At 36.8% G+C, this 17,011-nt stretch overlaps 2 protein-coding genes across 3 annotated transcripts; one reads left to right on the plus strand and one right to left on the minus strand.

The window, feature by feature from the left end:
• Positions 1 to 343: 343 nt before the first annotated feature.
• Positions 344 to 1,184, plus strand: LOC126732913 (uncharacterized). Its single transcript, XM_050435977.1, has one exon. The coding sequence runs from the start codon at positions 503 to 505 to the stop codon at positions 992 to 994; it is 492 nt and encodes a 163-aa protein (XP_050291934.1). The 5' UTR covers positions 344 to 502; the 3' UTR covers positions 995 to 1,184.
• Positions 1,185 to 11,408: 10,224 nt separating this feature from the next.
• Positions 11,409 to 17,004, minus strand: LOC126732914 (telomere repeat-binding factor 2). 2 transcript variants are annotated; one of them, XM_050435978.1, is made up of 7 exons: positions 16,822 to 17,004; positions 15,588 to 15,802; positions 15,166 to 15,380; positions 13,950 to 14,034; positions 13,173 to 13,256; positions 12,416 to 12,765; positions 11,409 to 11,800 (listed from the first exon to the last, which is right to left on the minus strand). In XM_050435978.1, coding segments are annotated over exons 2-7 (885 nt in total). In that variant the 5' UTR covers positions 15,738 to 15,802; positions 16,822 to 17,004; the 3' UTR covers positions 11,409 to 11,799. The 2 variants fall into 2 exon arrangements, with proteins under 2 accessions (XP_050291935.1, XP_050291936.1); XM_050435979.1 differs by having other exon boundaries at positions 15,588 to 15,781; positions 16,822 to 17,000.
• Positions 17,005 to 17,011: the final 7 nt, after the last annotated feature.

The following is a 17,011-nucleotide window of genomic DNA, read 5'->3' on the forward strand; positions in this document are numbered from 1 at the left end:
GTTTTCAATTGCTAGAACTTTTTTATTTATTTATCCAACTTATTTAATTTATGCACAACTTTTTCAATATTTATTTTTTCTAATTTCATTTGTATTTTTGTCCAACTTAATTTTCAAGTCCAATAAACTAATGAAAATAAAATCTTCCAAATAAGTACTAATCATTAGTTTTTTTTTTTTTTAAAAAAACGATACCTTTATAATTTCTTTTTTTAATTAAGTTGAATAAGGTTACTTACCCAGACTATTATTTAGAAAAAAAAAAAAAACGACATCGTTTGGGCGAGTTTTATCGACTTGAAAATGAAATTCCTAAGTTGCCCTCATCTTTCTCATCCACTGTCCCAAAACCCCAATTTTCCCTTCACTTGTCCACAGTGCTTGTATTTAGTTTAGAGCTCAATGAACAAGAACACAGAGAATCAAGAACCTCTTTAATCTAAAACCCCTCAAAAAACCCTATTCTTATTAAAAACAAAAAAAGTCCTCCATTACCATAACCATGAGAATCCCCACCAAGTCCCTAACCAGTCTCTTCACTCTCACTGGCAAACCACTCGCTCGCACTCTCTGCACGGCCACCGAGACTCGCACCCAGAAGCTCGAGCGAATCGCCGACGAGATCCGAGACCTCACCAAGCTCGAACGCTACGACTACTCCGTCCTCTGGAGGCACAAGATGGGCCTCAACAAGTACGGCCCAGCAATCTCCGGGCTCGGCCCATCCTCGGCTTCCGGATCCGGAGCCGGGTCGGGCGAGGAGGCCAAGGCCGCCGAGAAGAGCGCGTTCGATTTGAAGCTGGAGAAGTACGACGCGGCGGCGAAGATCAAAATCATAAAGGAGGTGAGGACGTTCACGGATTTGGGGTTGAAGGAGGCCAAGGAATTGGTCGAGAAAGTCCCTGTGGTGTTGAAGAAAAGTCTCACCAAAGAAGAGGCCGAACCCATTCTCGCTAAGCTCAAGGAATTGGGTGCCACTGTGGTATTGGAATAAAGATTGATTTTTGTTTTTTTTTAATGTTTAAATGTAGAATAATGGTTGTTCTTAGATTAATGAGAAATGAGAAATTCTGAGATTTTTTGTTTTTGAGAGTGGGGGTTTATGTTATTGGGGGGCTTGAAAGCCGAATCTGGGTGAGTTTGTGATCCCAGTTTTACTAATGAGAAATGTTTCTGTTCAAATTTGTGTTCGTGTTGTCCGAAATTTGTGTTCAAATCTGATTAAGGTTTATTCTTCCATTGTATAATCTTTTTCCTAGTTAAGATTTTATTTTTTCGGGGGTGTATCTTGTATCTAATAGTACCAATTTGGTACTTGTTTTTGTTGTATATATAGTATAGGAATATAAAAGGATAAGATGTAAGAATGATTTATAAGTTTGGAGAGTATATCATTTGCATAAAATGATAAAGTAAAAATTAAAGTTCAGAACTTTCGATCTTCTAAATTTTTCAAAAAATGCTCCCACAACCACTACCATCTCTCCCTTCTTCCCTGCCAACCCAGCCTCCAATTCTACCCCCTGCCGGCCAAAACTTTTTCCTTCTCCACAACAATTCCTTCCCCCTTATCCTTGCCCACTCACACAACCCTTCTTTTGGCCAATTCAATTTGGTCAGTTTATTCCTCCCCAAACCCAGACCTCCTTACCCCTAAATCTCAAGCCTTCACAGCACCTGCCTAAACCCACTCCCAAGCCTTTTTCAGCCAAACCAAGGGTACCAGAGGTGAAGCACTCTTTTTCTTTTCGTATTGATTCAAAGTCATTTCTCTTGGCTTTTGATGGGGTCGTATGGATGCTTATGCCATTACTGAAAATAGGGGTCGGTATCGTGGCTCTATCCGGGTTGGTAGAGCGGGGTTGGATTGGACCATTGCTTGTTTAGTAGAGCTATGCCGTTGGGACTTTAGCAAGAAACACTTTTTCAAACGGTTTCATGAGCAGTATAAACTCTTGGAGTTTTCTAGTAGGTCAAACAAGAGTGGTCTTTTTGTGGAAATCTCTGAGTATCATAATGGGGCAAGACGTGGTTGTTTGTGTGTCCCGGAAGGGAGGAATAAGGGAGGTTGGGCTTTCTTTGAAATGAAGCTACGTGAATTCTTCTTGGGAAAATCAGCATCTAGGCTGGGAACGGAGGTGGTCGTTGGCGGTGGTGGGCTAGAAAAATCCACCGGAAACTCAAGGAATCAAATTTGGGAAAATCTTAATGGCGACGTGAAATCAGGGAGGAAGTTATGCCTGGAGAATCAGTTTCCAAATATTCCTAGGAAGTTAAATTAGAAGGAGAGTTTTGGGGGATTTGATTTCCTTCAAAATTCAAATAAGCCTTCCATAAATAGTTGCCCCTTACGTGGCCCTTCTGGCAGATGGACCCAGGCCCACTTTTCATTAAAAATAACTGCTGCCTTTGATGGGAATACACAACGTAAGGTACGTTGGAGTACTTTTGTCAAACCAACTGGTGCTAAGTTAGGCCCAATAACATGTGATCAAGCTCAGCGGGCCAAACCAACTAAAGCCCAAAATGAGTTTATTAAAAATCTTGAAAGGTTGACTGAAAGAAGTTTGTGGGAGGTGGGCGAAGGTTCAGGCTCACAAGCTGAGAAGGTTCCGGAGCTGTCACCGATCAACGACGAGCTGGGTGGGGACCTCCCAAGGGTCGATGGGTGTGTGGAGGAGGTTTCGATCTGCAATAGTTTGGCGGGACCCCAGTGTAGTGAAGGATCGGACCCCCATGGCTCGGCCGAGAAGTTTCTGATGGTGTTTCCGGGTTCCGGCGAGTTGGGTGGAGTATTTCCAAGGTCTGATGGGTATGGTGATGAGGTTGGGGCTGTTGGTGGTCTTCCGGTGGGCCATAAATCAAGCGGGGCTGAGGTGGGTTGTTTGGGTGACACCGTGATTGTCGCCGGTAGTGCAGCGGACAACTTCCCAAACTCCGGTGCTGTTCTAAACTCCGATGGGCAGTCTGTCAACGCTGAGTCCGATGCTTCCCCGTCTCTTTCGGTTGTTGAACTCTCCGATATGATCCGCCACCACAAGCTGCTGGGTAAAAATTGCTTCTCTCCTCTATCTGAGCTGGGTTTTGATTCTAAGGATGATGAAATTCTGTTGTTGGATTGGGTTAACCCCAAGGGGTTAGGTAAGGATGAGGAGAGTGATAATGCTTTGGATTGTGTACCTCTGGCTAAGTGGGATCCTCATGGGGGTTTGGATATAGTATCAGAGGCTGCACTGGATGATTTTCTTGTGGGGGAGGATCTGGAACCTTCAGTGTGGGTGAAGAGGAAGATTAAAGGCTTTAGTAAAGATGTGGGATTTCCTATTGATTCATGTGAGCATCAGTGCATCGATTTTTTTCAAAAGCTTGAGAAAGTGTGGGAAAAGCAAGCTACAACCAGTAGTCTTCGCCGCAATACCTCTTCAACTAAAAAAGGTACGAGGGAATTGAGGAATTTAGTCTCTTCCGTCAACTATGAGGGGCAATCTGGTCGACAAACCAGAGGGATTGAGAATTTCTGTAGGGTGGGTTCAGTTAGTTGTCCATGAATTTGAAAATCTTATCTTGGAATGTGAGAGGATTAAATAATCCTCAAAAGAGGGATGCGGTGAAGAATTTACTCAAGGAGTGGAAGTGTGATGTAGTGTGTTTCCAAGAAACTAAATTGGATTTTGTCAATTCTGCTGTTGTGAAAAGTCTTTGGAGTAGTCCTTTTGTTGATTGGGTAGCTTTGGATGCCACTCATACAGCAGGGGGAGTTATTTTGGCTTGGGACACGAGGGTATATAAAAAAATGGATGTTCTGGTTGGGTGCTTTTCTGTTTCTATTTTGTTTAAGGGTGTGGTAGATGGTTTTGATTGGATATGTACAGGGGTGTATGGTCCGAATGCTGATGGTCTTAGGGATTTTTTGTGGACTGAACTTGATAGTGTGAGAGGGAGGTGGAGTGCAGCTTGGTGTGTTTTTGGTGATTTTAATATCATCAGATACCCAGCAGAGCGTCTTGGTTGCACTTCTTTTAGTCCAGCCATGTTCAAATTCTTGGACTTTATTGAGAGGAATTTTTTGGTTGATATACCATTGGTGGGGGGTGAGTATACATGGTTCCGTGACTCAGAGAACCCTTCTATGTCTAGAATTGATAGAGTGCTGGTAACTGCTGATTGGGAGGATCACTTTTTGGATGTGACTCAAAGGCCTCTTCCTCGAGTGATTTCGGACCATTGTCCTCTTCTATTGGAGGCAGGTGGAATGTTGAGGGGAAAGACTTCTTTCAAATTTGAGAATATGTGGCTTAAGGTGGAGGGATTTGTGGATCTTGTGCGAGGTTGGTGGAACGGTTACCATTTTGTGGGGTCTTCTAGTTATGTTCTAGCTTGCAAATTGAAAGCTCTTAAGGGAGACTTGAAGCATTGGAACAAACATGTTTTTGGGGATGTGTCTTTTAGGAAAAAATGCTTGCTAGTTGAGCTTTTGGACTTAGACTTGAGAGAAGGGATGCACTCTTTGTCATCGGCAGATAGTGCAAGAAGACTTGAGATAAAGGCTGAAATTGAGTATTTAGCTTCTTTGGAGGAGATTTCTTGGAGGCAGAAATCGAAGGCTTTGTACTTAAAAGAAGGGGATAATAATACTGGGTTTTTTCATAGGCTTGCTAATTCTCATAGATGTACAAATGCTATGAGGGCTGTGGAGGTTGAGGGCATTTTGTATGAGGATGAGTCTGCCATTCAGGATCAAGTGGTGGGTTTTTACAAGTCTTTGTACCAGGAGACCGAATCTTGGCGGCCCACTATTGATGGTTTAGAGTTTGCTAATCTGGATGAAACTGATAGGGTTACTTTAGAAAGGGAGTTTGAGAAGGAGGAGATCATTGCAGCCCTTCGGGAGGCTAAGGGTGATAAGGCCCCTGGTCCAAATGGCTTTACTATGGCTTTCTTCCAAAAATGCTGGTGTGTTCTTGAGAAGGAGATCTTGGCTTTTTTTGCAGACTTCCACAAAGAATGTATCTTTGAAAAATCTCTCAATGCCACATTTTTGTGTTTGATACCCAAGAAGCTTAGTGCAGTCAATATTAGAGATTTTCGACCTATCAGCCTTGTGGGTAGTTTGTACAAGCTACTTTCTAAGGTCTTGGCACATAGACTTCGTTGTGTTTTGGATAAACTTATTTCTAATTCCCAAAATTCTTTTGTTGGGGGAAGATAGATTCTTGACTCTGTTCTAATCGCAAATGAATGCTTGGATAGTAGATTAAAGAGTGGTGTTCCGGGTGTGATTATTAAATTGGATATTGAGAAGGCTTATGATCATGTGAGTTGGAGTGCCTTATTTTACCTTATGGAGAGGATGGGTTTTGGGGAGAAGTGGGGGAGATGGATGAAGATGTGTATTTCTACTGCCCGTTTTTCAGTGCTTGTTAATGGGTCTCCAACTGGTTTCTTTGGCAGTTCTCGTGGTCTTCGCCAAGGGGATCCTTTATCTCCACTCCTATTCTTATTGGTAATGGAGGTGTTGAGTAGATTGTTGAAAAGGACAGAAGATGGAGGCTTTCTCAGTGGTTTCCAAGCAAGTCCCAATGCAAGTGGTGGTTTGCAAATCTCTCACCTTTTGTTTGCTGATGATACTATTCTCTTTTGTGATGCATCCGAGGAACAATTATTACATATTCGTATGGTTCTAATTTTCTTTGAAGCTATCACAGGACTGAAAGTAAATGTTGGCAAGAGTGAGATTGTGCCGGTTGGTGAGGTTGGGAATTTGGATGCCTTAGCTCGTATTTTATGTTGTAAGATAGGCTGTTTACCCATGTCTTATTTGGGTATGCCTTTGGGGGCACATTATACGGATTCCTCAATATGGAACCCTATCATTGAACGGATGGAAAAAAGGCTTGCAGGTTGGAAGCAGTTATATTTGTCAAAAGGGGGTAGACTTACTTTATTGAAGAGTACCCTATCAAGTCTTCCTACATACTATTTATCTTTGTTCACTATTCCACAACATGTGGCGGACAGATTAGAGAGGATTCAGAGGAATTTCCTTTGGGGGAGATCTAATGATGTTTTTAAATTCTCACTTGTTGCGTGGGAGAAAGTTGTGTGGCCCGTGGAGGTAGGTGGCTTAGGGATCCGGAAGATTGGGCTATTTAACCAAGCTTTGCTTGGGAAGTGGCTATGGCGATTTGGGAATGAGGTCACACATTTATGGAGGCAAGTTATAGCTTCCAAATATGGGGAGGCCAGTGGGGGATGGTGTACTAGAGTTGTAAGAGGGACGCATGGATGTGGTATGTGGAAGAACATTAGGAAGGGGGTTGAGAGCTTTTTTGGTCATGTGTTGTATGCAGCGGGTGAGGGTTTTCATATCAGATTTTGGTATGACCCTTGGAGTAGCCCTACTGCCCTGAAGGATTTATATCCGGCTATGTTTGCTATTGCTATGGATAAGTCAGCTATGATTTCTGATATGGTTGACTATGCACCGGATGGGGGTGGTAGAAGCTGGAACTTACATTTCCGTCGTGCTTTTCAGGATTGGGAGATAGGGATCTTTTATGATTTTTTTGCGCATATCTCATCCAAGCTACCTAGAGGGGGTGATGACACCATGATATGGCAATTGAATCGTAGTGGTGTTTTTGATGTGCGCTCTTTCTATTTCTCATTGCTAGCAGCCCCGTTGGTGTCTTTTCCTTGGAAGAGCATATGGTGTGTTAAGGTCCCTAAAAGGGTGGCTTTCTTTTTATGGACAGCTGCTAGGGGTGGGATTCTTACTATAGACAACCTTGTTAAGAAGCATTTACCTCTTGTTAATTGGTGCTGCCTTTGTCGATGTGAAGAGGAAACTGTGGATCACTTATTGATCCATTGTAAGTATGCTCATACCTTGTGGAGTGAAGTCCTTTGTTTGTTTGGGGTTCAGTGGGTGATGCCGAAGAACGTTGTTTCTCTTCTCTCTGCATGGTGGAATTGGTTAGGGAGTCACACTTCAAATGTGTGGAATATGGTTCCAGCATGTCTTATGTGGTTAATTTGGAAGGAGCGCAATGCCCGAACTTTTGAGGATATTGAGAGACTTGTAGATTGTGTGAAGTCTTTGCTGCTTAGGACTTTGTTTGAGTGGTCTCGTATTTGGGGGTTTACACATTGTCATTCTTTGTTTGATTTTCTTAATTCTGCTAGTCTTTCTTTTTGATTGGTTTGTATTTTTTTCAGTGCAATGAGTTTACTATCGTAAATCCATTGTACTTCTATTATCAATAAATTTGTTATTACCTATCAAAAAAAAGAAATTCTACTTGATTGATCAAATTGATGAAGGAATTGGTACTGGACTTTCTGCCTCTCTCGATTCCTTTTCAGTTCTTGTTCAATTGATCGAAAGACTCTCGATTCCTATAAGACTCTCGATTCCTATTCGATTCCTCTCAATCAATCGAAAAGCGTGAATAACAGTTTTCTGCAAAAAGTTTTGGTCACTGTACTGAACTTCTTAAAAGGTTTTTATACCTTGTGGAAGTTCTATGAAACTTTGTAACTCTCCATTAGTGTCTAATGAAAGGTAATAACACTTTGGGTATGTATAGTAGTTCATGTTACTTGATAACTAATTTTTATTTTTCCTCTCTCAAATAATTTCTAAGAAACACAAGAAATTATGTGGGTATTTTTTAAAGTTGCTATTTGTAGAACCTGACAAACTTAGTTATATTTTGGGGACAAATTTGGTGATAACTCTTTAGCAATAATAATGTGGGGGCAAATATTGTTTAAGGATAACAATTTTGTACCTCTAAGTTATCTAATTTTCTATTTGTTTGTTGAGTTCATTTTGGTCTTTCTTAATTACTCCTTATATTATTCCCAACAGATTTCATTTGCTGTACACGTTTTTGTATTATACTCTGATCAACAAGGAGAAGAGTGAGCAAATAAAAGGCTATGCAAATAAAAGATTAAATAGAAGGCTATAAACTAAATGTCCCAACTTTCAACGTGGCGAAGAAATTCTAGACTAGGATTTTCTCCATTTCAAATCTTGTCAATTTTGTCTATTTCATGGTTTAAGTTTTATTTTCTAGACAGTAGAATGTAAATTATAAATGATGTGAAAATATGTACATTTCTAAATTTGTAAAATTTATTCTAATCATGAAATCAACAAAATGGAAAGAACTTGAAATGTCGGGGTTGGATCAGAGACTTGGAGTACAGAGTTAAACTAGGGGTATTCGCAGTGTGGTGCGGTTTTGAGCCATTTTTAGCATCACACTTTGCGGTGTGGTTTAACTAAAACCATAATTTCACTGCACCTTTTTTTTGCAGTCATATGTGCGATGCAGTGCAGTGCGGTTTAAAGTATAGCCAAAACCATAATCGTATCGCACTTTTTTTTTGTGATTACATGTGCGGTATTATGTATAAGATATGGTTTGAAATCAGTATATTTTTCAAATTTTGGGCTTTTCCTACCCAGCCCAAAACTAATTTTTACCTTTTTTTTGGGCCAAATTTTAAATTATTGAGTTAGTTTTTCTTTATTTTGGGCTGGCTTTCCTAGTCAATACTTGCAAGGGTTATCAAACTTTTTTTTTTTGTTGGGAAAATTGGAGCTATTAAGCTATTAATAATATATTTAATATTAAAAATAAATAAATATATTAATATATAGAAACAGTGCGGTTTGTTTGGTTTTCTTATTATAAAACCACAAACTGCACTGTACCATGTGGTACGGTGCACTGTTACTTGTAGTGCGGTGTGGTTATGTCATTTTGCGGGTGATTTTGGTGCGGTTTTTGCGGTTTGGTGAACACCCCTAAGTTTAACCATTTATCGTTGGCACACAAAAAATGGAAATCGTCACTCACCCCTCATTCTCTCTTACAATTGTCTTTTGTCTTTGAGGGAAGAGAGGGTGGGGAATTGAGGATAGGAGACATGTTTGGAACATTACTTTTAAAGTGATTATTGTCCCCGGTTGAAATGGTTTGTTGTTGGCCTACAAAACAATTCACCTTCACGATAGAACAAAGTTATCAAATTGTTGACAACAATTTTGAATTTTCTTGTTTAGAGTTTTCTTAAGAAATTGTGTATCTAACTAGAATGATGAGAGAAATTGAACTGGCATTCGTTTTCATGTCCTTAATCTATAGACAATGAAGAGTTTTAGTGGAAAGATCACGGCTCTTAATCTGGAAAGGCACATTTCTAAAAAATCTATAATTTTCTTTTAAAAAAAAATGATTTTTTAGATGTTACTATGTCAATTCATAATATTTTTAAAACATATTTTTTCCTCTACAAAAAAACATTAGCAGGTTATGATCTCATTTTATTTTAATAAAATAAATTCTCTCATTTTATTTCAATAAAATAAAGTCACCATTCATCTCTCGTGCACATAATCACATGTGAAATGCTTTTATTATATAATATTTGATTTAATTTAAACAGGCATATAATATGTAATTTTATTGTGAATGTTTTGGTGATAATAAACAAATTAGTTATTATTATATAATTGCACAATTCTTTTGTAGTGTACACACGTCTTATAATATCACATAGAAGGATGTTTTGTATTTATAATCTTTAGATAGCTAGGTTTTAGCCAAAACTTATGTAAATTTCTGCTACTTTTAGTTAATAGTGAATCATTGAAGATGCAAATTGGAGCTATTCAAAAAGTACATGATTTTAATTGAAGCTTTTTAAAATTTTCTTCATTGTTGGTGGGTTCCAGTTAGCTCAACTGGTAAAGTCTCTGATGGTTAAATAAGAGATCTGAGGTTCAATCCTCGCTTACACCAAAAACTGATTGGTGTCTTGGTCTGATGATAAAGAGCTATCATCAGGAACGGACGCCATAGGTTAAAACTCTAAAAAAAAAAACACCCAAATTATAACAAAGAATGTAATCACTTGGCGTAAAAGAAAAGATAGCCTAAATTTTTATTTTTTATTTTTTAAAGAATCAAGATAGCCACTCTTTCTACTCCTCCTCCTCCTCCTCTTTTTTGACAGTTAGTTGAATCAAGATAACCACTTGATACAACCATAGCTTCTAGCTTTTTGAAACCCTACTTTTATATATATATTCTCTTCATGCAATGCACAAAATTCATGAGAAGGAAACCAAATGCACACGTAAATTGGTGTGGGTGAAAAGAAAACATAAATGTTATTGTGCCAAGCATCAAGGTTGTCAAAATCGGGATTCCATGTAGGATCGTTAAAGGTAGGTGGGATCGTAGATCATAGGATCGGATCGTGAATCATAAGATCCTACATATTTTCAGATTTAAAGCAAAAAAACACATTAATAATGACTTTGTATGTTGAATAATCACGTAAATTATAAATTTATTCATAAAAAAACTTAGATTTGCATCATATGATTTAATTTGCATATCATTCATCGCTAAGTCTATACTAAAGAAACAAATATATATAAGTTTTGACTCAATGTATCTAAAAAGTTCAATAAATGTTTAATTAGTAACCAAATACCAAAATATTTATCAAAACATATGAAAAATATTTTCTAAGTTCTAAGTTCCAAGTTTGAAATCCAAAATAAGTTAGCAACTGGAAACTAGCTAACTACAATATGAAATCCAAAAGCAAGATGAATATTAAGGTGAAGTAAACATTTAATTATTCTCATTCTAAGGTTCTTATAACCACCGTCTTAAATTCCTAATCATCATTATCCATTTCATCATATATGTAGACATTATATATTTGTATACTAGAGTTGTAAAAGACATCAAGATATAATTTCACACTAAACTATTCGAGTTATATCACTCAGCAACAATTAAAGAATATGCTCAAAAAAAATCAATCAATCAATCAATATACAAATACAAGCATGATTGATAAAATTATACATAAAAAAATATTTTAGTAGTATTAGAACACAAATTAATATATTGATCAAACAAATTTAATAATATTATAGCTTAAAAGGCAGCAAAGCCAACGTCAAATTCTTCATTTAGAAATGATGAAGCATTCTTTCATTTTGATTACAAGTGAACTAGAAACTAGAAAACATTTGCTTAGGTTGACATAATTTTATAAAATAAAAAATAAAAAGTCATATCATCACAACATGAAAAAATAAAAACCCTTAAACCTTCATTAAAACAAAAAAATTATCCCATAAAAAAAAATTATGTTTTTGATAGGATCGGTAGGATCTCATACGATTCTACGTACAATCCTACCATTTTTACAATTTTAGTGCAATTCTAAACGTTTTGGTGATGTAGGATTGTAAAATTGTGTGATTCTATGATCCGGATCGCAATTTTGACAACCATGCCAAGCACAGTCGTTAATAAACACAGGCTTGTTTTTAGTGAGCCGTGAACACAGCTTCTGAAACACAAATCTTAAGAAAGTTCATATTTTCATTTACTCTTCCATTGGCTCAAATGACTGTCACCACAACATATTTTTTTTTTGATAAGTGACTGTCACCACAACATATGAATTACATATGTATCTTGGCCCCCGAAGCCCCTATATCTATTTCTTTTAGTAGAATTACTCTTCATCCTTTAGTTCTAGAAGTAGGAAAATCTATAAGCTCCTAGCGAAATGACCGCAAAAAAGCAAACACAACTCAAATATCAATATCCCATTTATCAAATTTACAAACCTAAGCCATATATACAGTTATAGACATATTGGCAGAATTCAGAGCTGCACCAGTATGATCCTGAAGCCCAATGCACGATTCACCTTCGAAGAACTGGATACCCATATGTGAAGTTCACATCATCTGCAAAATTAGCAAAGATACCACTAGGATTAAGAACTATAAAGGACACTAACAGGATTAAAATTATATTCAGGTTATGAATATTGCAGCACTAGGATGACAAGAACCTTTCCACCGTAGCATAACATCCAAAGTCACAAATCCTGGATTTCTGGGTGATTCACATGGGAATATGCAAAAATTTCACGTTGTAGTGGACAAAATAGTGTGATGTCAAAAAACAACACAAAAAAAGAAGAAGAAAGAAACAAGTACAGGTTTGAAAAGTATGGATCGGATTGGCATCAGTTTATTAACAAACAACAGAATGTTGGTGGCATATCCCCTTGGAAAAAGTGGAATAAAATGTCATTATGAGACCAGTGAAACATTGCATATGCAAAGGATTAGATAAGTATTTTTTGTGATGTAATGAAATAATAAAGACATCCAGCCAAGCTCTGAGAGCTTAACTAAAGAGGAAGTCCCAAGTTATATATAGAGGAAAAAAAAAAAATTTTCCCAAGCTTAGCTTTTTGACGGGATGTGATGCCGCATCCTAGATTCGTAACCATAAAATCTCTAGACTCAGGATGCTGGAATAGTTGAAGGGCAAAACATAAAAGAAAAATTTACCAAGCACGGAGTGTTCCACATTTCAATGCCTTCATTGCTGCTTTGGCAAAAACTTGTGCTGCTTCTGCTTCTGCTTCTGCCGCCTCTGCCTCCCTTGCAGCCTTTTCAGCCTCAGCAATAGCAGCTTCTGCTTCTGCAACTGCTCGTGCAGCAGCTGCAGCAGCCTCTTGTGCAGTCATGCCCTTCATCTTTGACAGCTCTGTGTCAACTTGGGTTTTAGTAAGAATGTTGATCTCTCTCTTTTCTGCTCTTGAAGAATCCTTCTGCCTTTCCTCCACGACTAACAAGGAAGAGCTTCTTCTTTTTTCAGAAAATGTCGAACTTGATGCAATCCTGTACTTATGTTTTATCTGTCAATGCAACCACCATAAAAAGTATCCAATTCTAAGTCAAGATGATACCATTTATTTTCCTGAAAAACCATATGTCCATGACTTACAAACTTATTACTCAAATAGTATTTAACTCTCATCACAAACATACCTACATATGCATATCACAAATTCTAATTTCATGTAATCAACTAACAACCAATAGGACAACATAATCCTTTCTACAATTAAAATGTATTATCAAGCACAAGTTTTTGTCATATTAGATATATTTTTATACGACCTTGAAATAGGATATGTGTCAAATGGTTTTCAGGAATGCAGGAACAATTTTTCAGTCAAGTAGCTTCATTGACTTATTAGTTTCCACAGACAAATGTTAATGTCTTTCCCTCTCTACACCAATATTTTGATTGATTGAGTACCTTAATTAATCTTCCATTTGCTGACATATGCTTTAACTTTGTCGACAATAGTTTTTTGAGGTTTGGTGGTGCCCAGTACCGCTCCTACAAGAAAAAAAAGAAAAGAAAACTAAAATGTTTAGAATCAAGCACAAGCATTGCCAATGTTTCTAAAAGTCCTGAACTGAACATGCACTAGTACATCTTAAGTTGGGAGAGATTCTCTGATGCATTTTTTTTCAAAACTGAGAAAATATTACAAAAAATTTGATGAGCGTTTTAGTAGTGGGCATAGTGGCAGATAATTTATGAGCAGCCCGATAATAATAGTTATATTATCAAAGGCTGCAGGATACCCACTAGTTGTGAATTGTGATTGACAGAAAAATACTCAATAGTACTGCAGTCTTGGATCTAAGAACAAAATCCACATCAGTCATTGATTAATGTAATTGAAGAAACGATTAAATTGCTACTTATTAAAAAAAAAAAAAAAAAAAAAAGAGTAACTGCATAAAGAGCTGCAGAAATCACAATAGTGTTTCTGTACAGTTAAAAGAATCATGATTAAAAGGAATACATTTGAAATAACCTTGTATCTGTATGAACACCAATTTATTAGAAACTAAGAGAAGGTAGAAAAGGAAATTTGCTCAAGGAAGAATTGGAATAGAAGGTCTTTACAACTTAAAAGCATTACAAGCACTAGATGTTCTGAAGTTTGACCATTTAGTATTTGTTTCTGCAAGCATGATAGGTTTACGAAGTCATAGCTTAAAGATACACAAGTGAGATTACCTCTATGTACAAAGCAATTGCAGCCCTGTCAGAACCCCTTGGCTCCTTCAGATTGGTAATAGCCTCTAATATAAGCTTATCCAACCTACAACCATGCAAAGGAGGGTCCAACAGAAGAAATAAATAACAATGTTAAGAAAAATAGGATAACCTGGCTCCCATTACAAGTTTTTTATGGCCTATGACATCTGGAGACCCCCACCTGATCTTTGGAGGATCTCCCCCACACCCCCCCCCCCCCCCCCCCCCCCAAAAAAAAAAAAAGAAAAGAAAAAAGTGGACAGTAGGTTTGTAAGTTATAAAACCACCATCTTTTAGCTGTTATATATTGTAACATTGATCATGACTGATGTGCCATTTGCCAAATATTGAAGCCACAAAAATAGCCTAAAGAGATTTATCAACCAAGAGACATGTCTTCACTTTGAGTAAGTTTTCCAAGCATGGTACAATATGTGCAACTTAGATGGGGTGAGTCAAGCAATTTTAGCACATAGTTTATAAAAGACTCTCACTGAATGAAGTGAAATGAAAAAAAAAAAGTCTATTAGAAAAAATGAGCTGTTTTTTCCCAGTGGTACAACCATTAGAAACTTAAATAAATATTTATAAAAGATGATACTTTAGAATTTAAAAAGGAATTAACAATGTTGTTCCAGTGACTTCTTTCAGCTGTGAAATTAAATTTACATTGCAATTCAGTAATATAATGAATGGCCGAAAATTTCATGTGAACTAAAATGTAGGAGTAGAGGAAAAGTTAGAGTTTTCCTTGATCATTAAAGTTTATGCATATTTTTATACTATACTAGAACAACAAAAACATCCCAACTAAGAGATCTTGCAGGATATTGTGATTATTCTTTCATGGAACAGATGTACTCTCCAATTATTCATTCCCACTAACTGGAAGTATTATTGAAATACAATATTCCACCACCACTTGGCTACACTTTAGTAAGACCCCATGCCATGAACATACAGATTGCATAATTTTTAATTATCTGATAAACTCTTTCCCATAATTTCTTAAAAGAAAAGTAATACTAGAATTTAATAGATTCTTCTAAATTATAGCAACATAATAAGTTTCTGAATGGATTAACTACTATATGAAATCTAGATCAGATAAGTTAAGAATGAAAACTACTTAAAGTACATGTCGTCATCAGAAGTATCTACGTTTTATAGATGACAAAATTGCAAGAGATGTAACCTTGCAAATGGTTCCTTTGAATCAGCAGTCCGCAATGTTCCTCTCGAAAGCACAAGAGGCTTAGCATCAACAATTTCTGCATCACTCTGAGGTACAGTGATTAGAGAAATAGGGTTATCATCAAGTTTAGGGGTAGGTAGATCTCTTTTAAGTGCAAGTTTGGCCTTTTGACGGGACCCCCATATTGCCGTCACATTTATATTTCTCCATTTATCCTGTCCATATATAATACTCAAATTAATACACCACCACACATCATTTGAAATTGAAAAGCGAGTTAAGCATGGAGATTTTAGTTTCCCAAATGTGATAAACAGACGCACTATCCATAAGATCAAATTCTAGATCTTCAAAGCTGAATGAGTAATTACACTTTCTTCAGTAATGGTTGACAGTTCCAGCTGAAAGTATAAAATAGATACCTTAAGATCCACATTTGAACGTAGATGTAAGATGCCACTGAACTCTGGGTCAGTAAGTATTGTGCGCCATTTGCCTGCTCCATGTTTTAAGACTCCAGCTTTAAGGGCTGCTTCCTCCTCTGCTGTCCACTTTTGCTTAGGAGCACCCATCTTTTTTTTGCTAACGTGGGTGTCCAGAGCTCTTTGAACAAAATCTGTACAATCGATGCTGCTGCCTATCAGGACATACACCCATATACAGATAATCAGACACCGGATAGAAATTAAACACATATATACTGCAGCAAAGATAACCAACAAAGAAATCTTGAACAAAACATGCTGCTTTGGAATGTACATGTAAACCTTCAAGGACCCCTATCACCAAGATGAAAAAATAGAATGATAATATATACATTCTAGGAGGCAAGCTTGATATTAACATGCCGGTCATGGTCACAAATCCAGGTATCGGGTTTGGGCTGTGACAATACCAATATCATCAGTATGACACAAATTTTATAGAAGCGCAAGCTTGTACTTGTATTGCCAGCAATGTGTCAAAGTATCAATGTAATGTGAAAAAAAAAAACCAATTTACAACAAAGTAATCAAGCATTATAGACCTCGATCTGATACCTTAGTAGTTAGGTGTGACTTAACTATTAATCAAGCAAAACCACAATTAAATTTCACCTCTTCACACAAGCTACCCATACTCACAGCCATGTACAAATAAAAATTATGTACTACTTTTTAGTGTGGAATTATAGCTGGCAAACATAAATTCAATCTGGATGCAGACAAAAAATTAAAAAATAAATAAAATTTCAGCCACAAATATAACTTCAAATTATTCTCAAAGATGATAAAAGATTTTGTTTCAAACCCAGCTCCTAGGCAAAACTCATACTTAAGACGCAATGCTAGATCCTACTGCATATAAATGAAAACATAAGAAAGCACAAAAATCCATCCATTTGCTAATGAGCTAAATCTGATGAAAAACAATATCAGCATAATTTGATTAACGTTAAAAACAAACCAAACCAAACAAAACAAAAACTTTTGTAAAGAGAATGAAACGGAAAAGATTCAGAGACAATGTTATTCAATTCTAACTCCGAAGTTTTTGGTAAGAACAGACTGACAAGAAAAAAGATTATTAAAAAAAATATATATATATATATATTAAAAATAAAAAAAAAAAAAAAAAAAAAAACATAGAGAAGAAGATTTGGAGGCAGAGGTGTACCGGATCAAAGGAATTGCCGCAGAGATGAGTGATGGTTAACGTGGAAATCAGTTTGGTTTATGCCAAATTTTGTTAGAACAATTGACGAAAACATGCGAGTGAGACCTGCATATATAATTCTAAGAGTGTGAAAATTTTGATCTTTTTTCTTTTATCTTGTCCGAGAAAAACAACAGCTTCTGTTGCTCTT

The sequence above is a fragment of the Quercus robur genome, chromosome 6 (assembly GCF_932294415.1).
Source record: "Quercus robur chromosome 6, dhQueRobu3.1, whole genome shotgun sequence".
NCBI lineage: Eukaryota > Viridiplantae > Streptophyta > Magnoliopsida > Fagales > Fagaceae > Quercus > Quercus robur.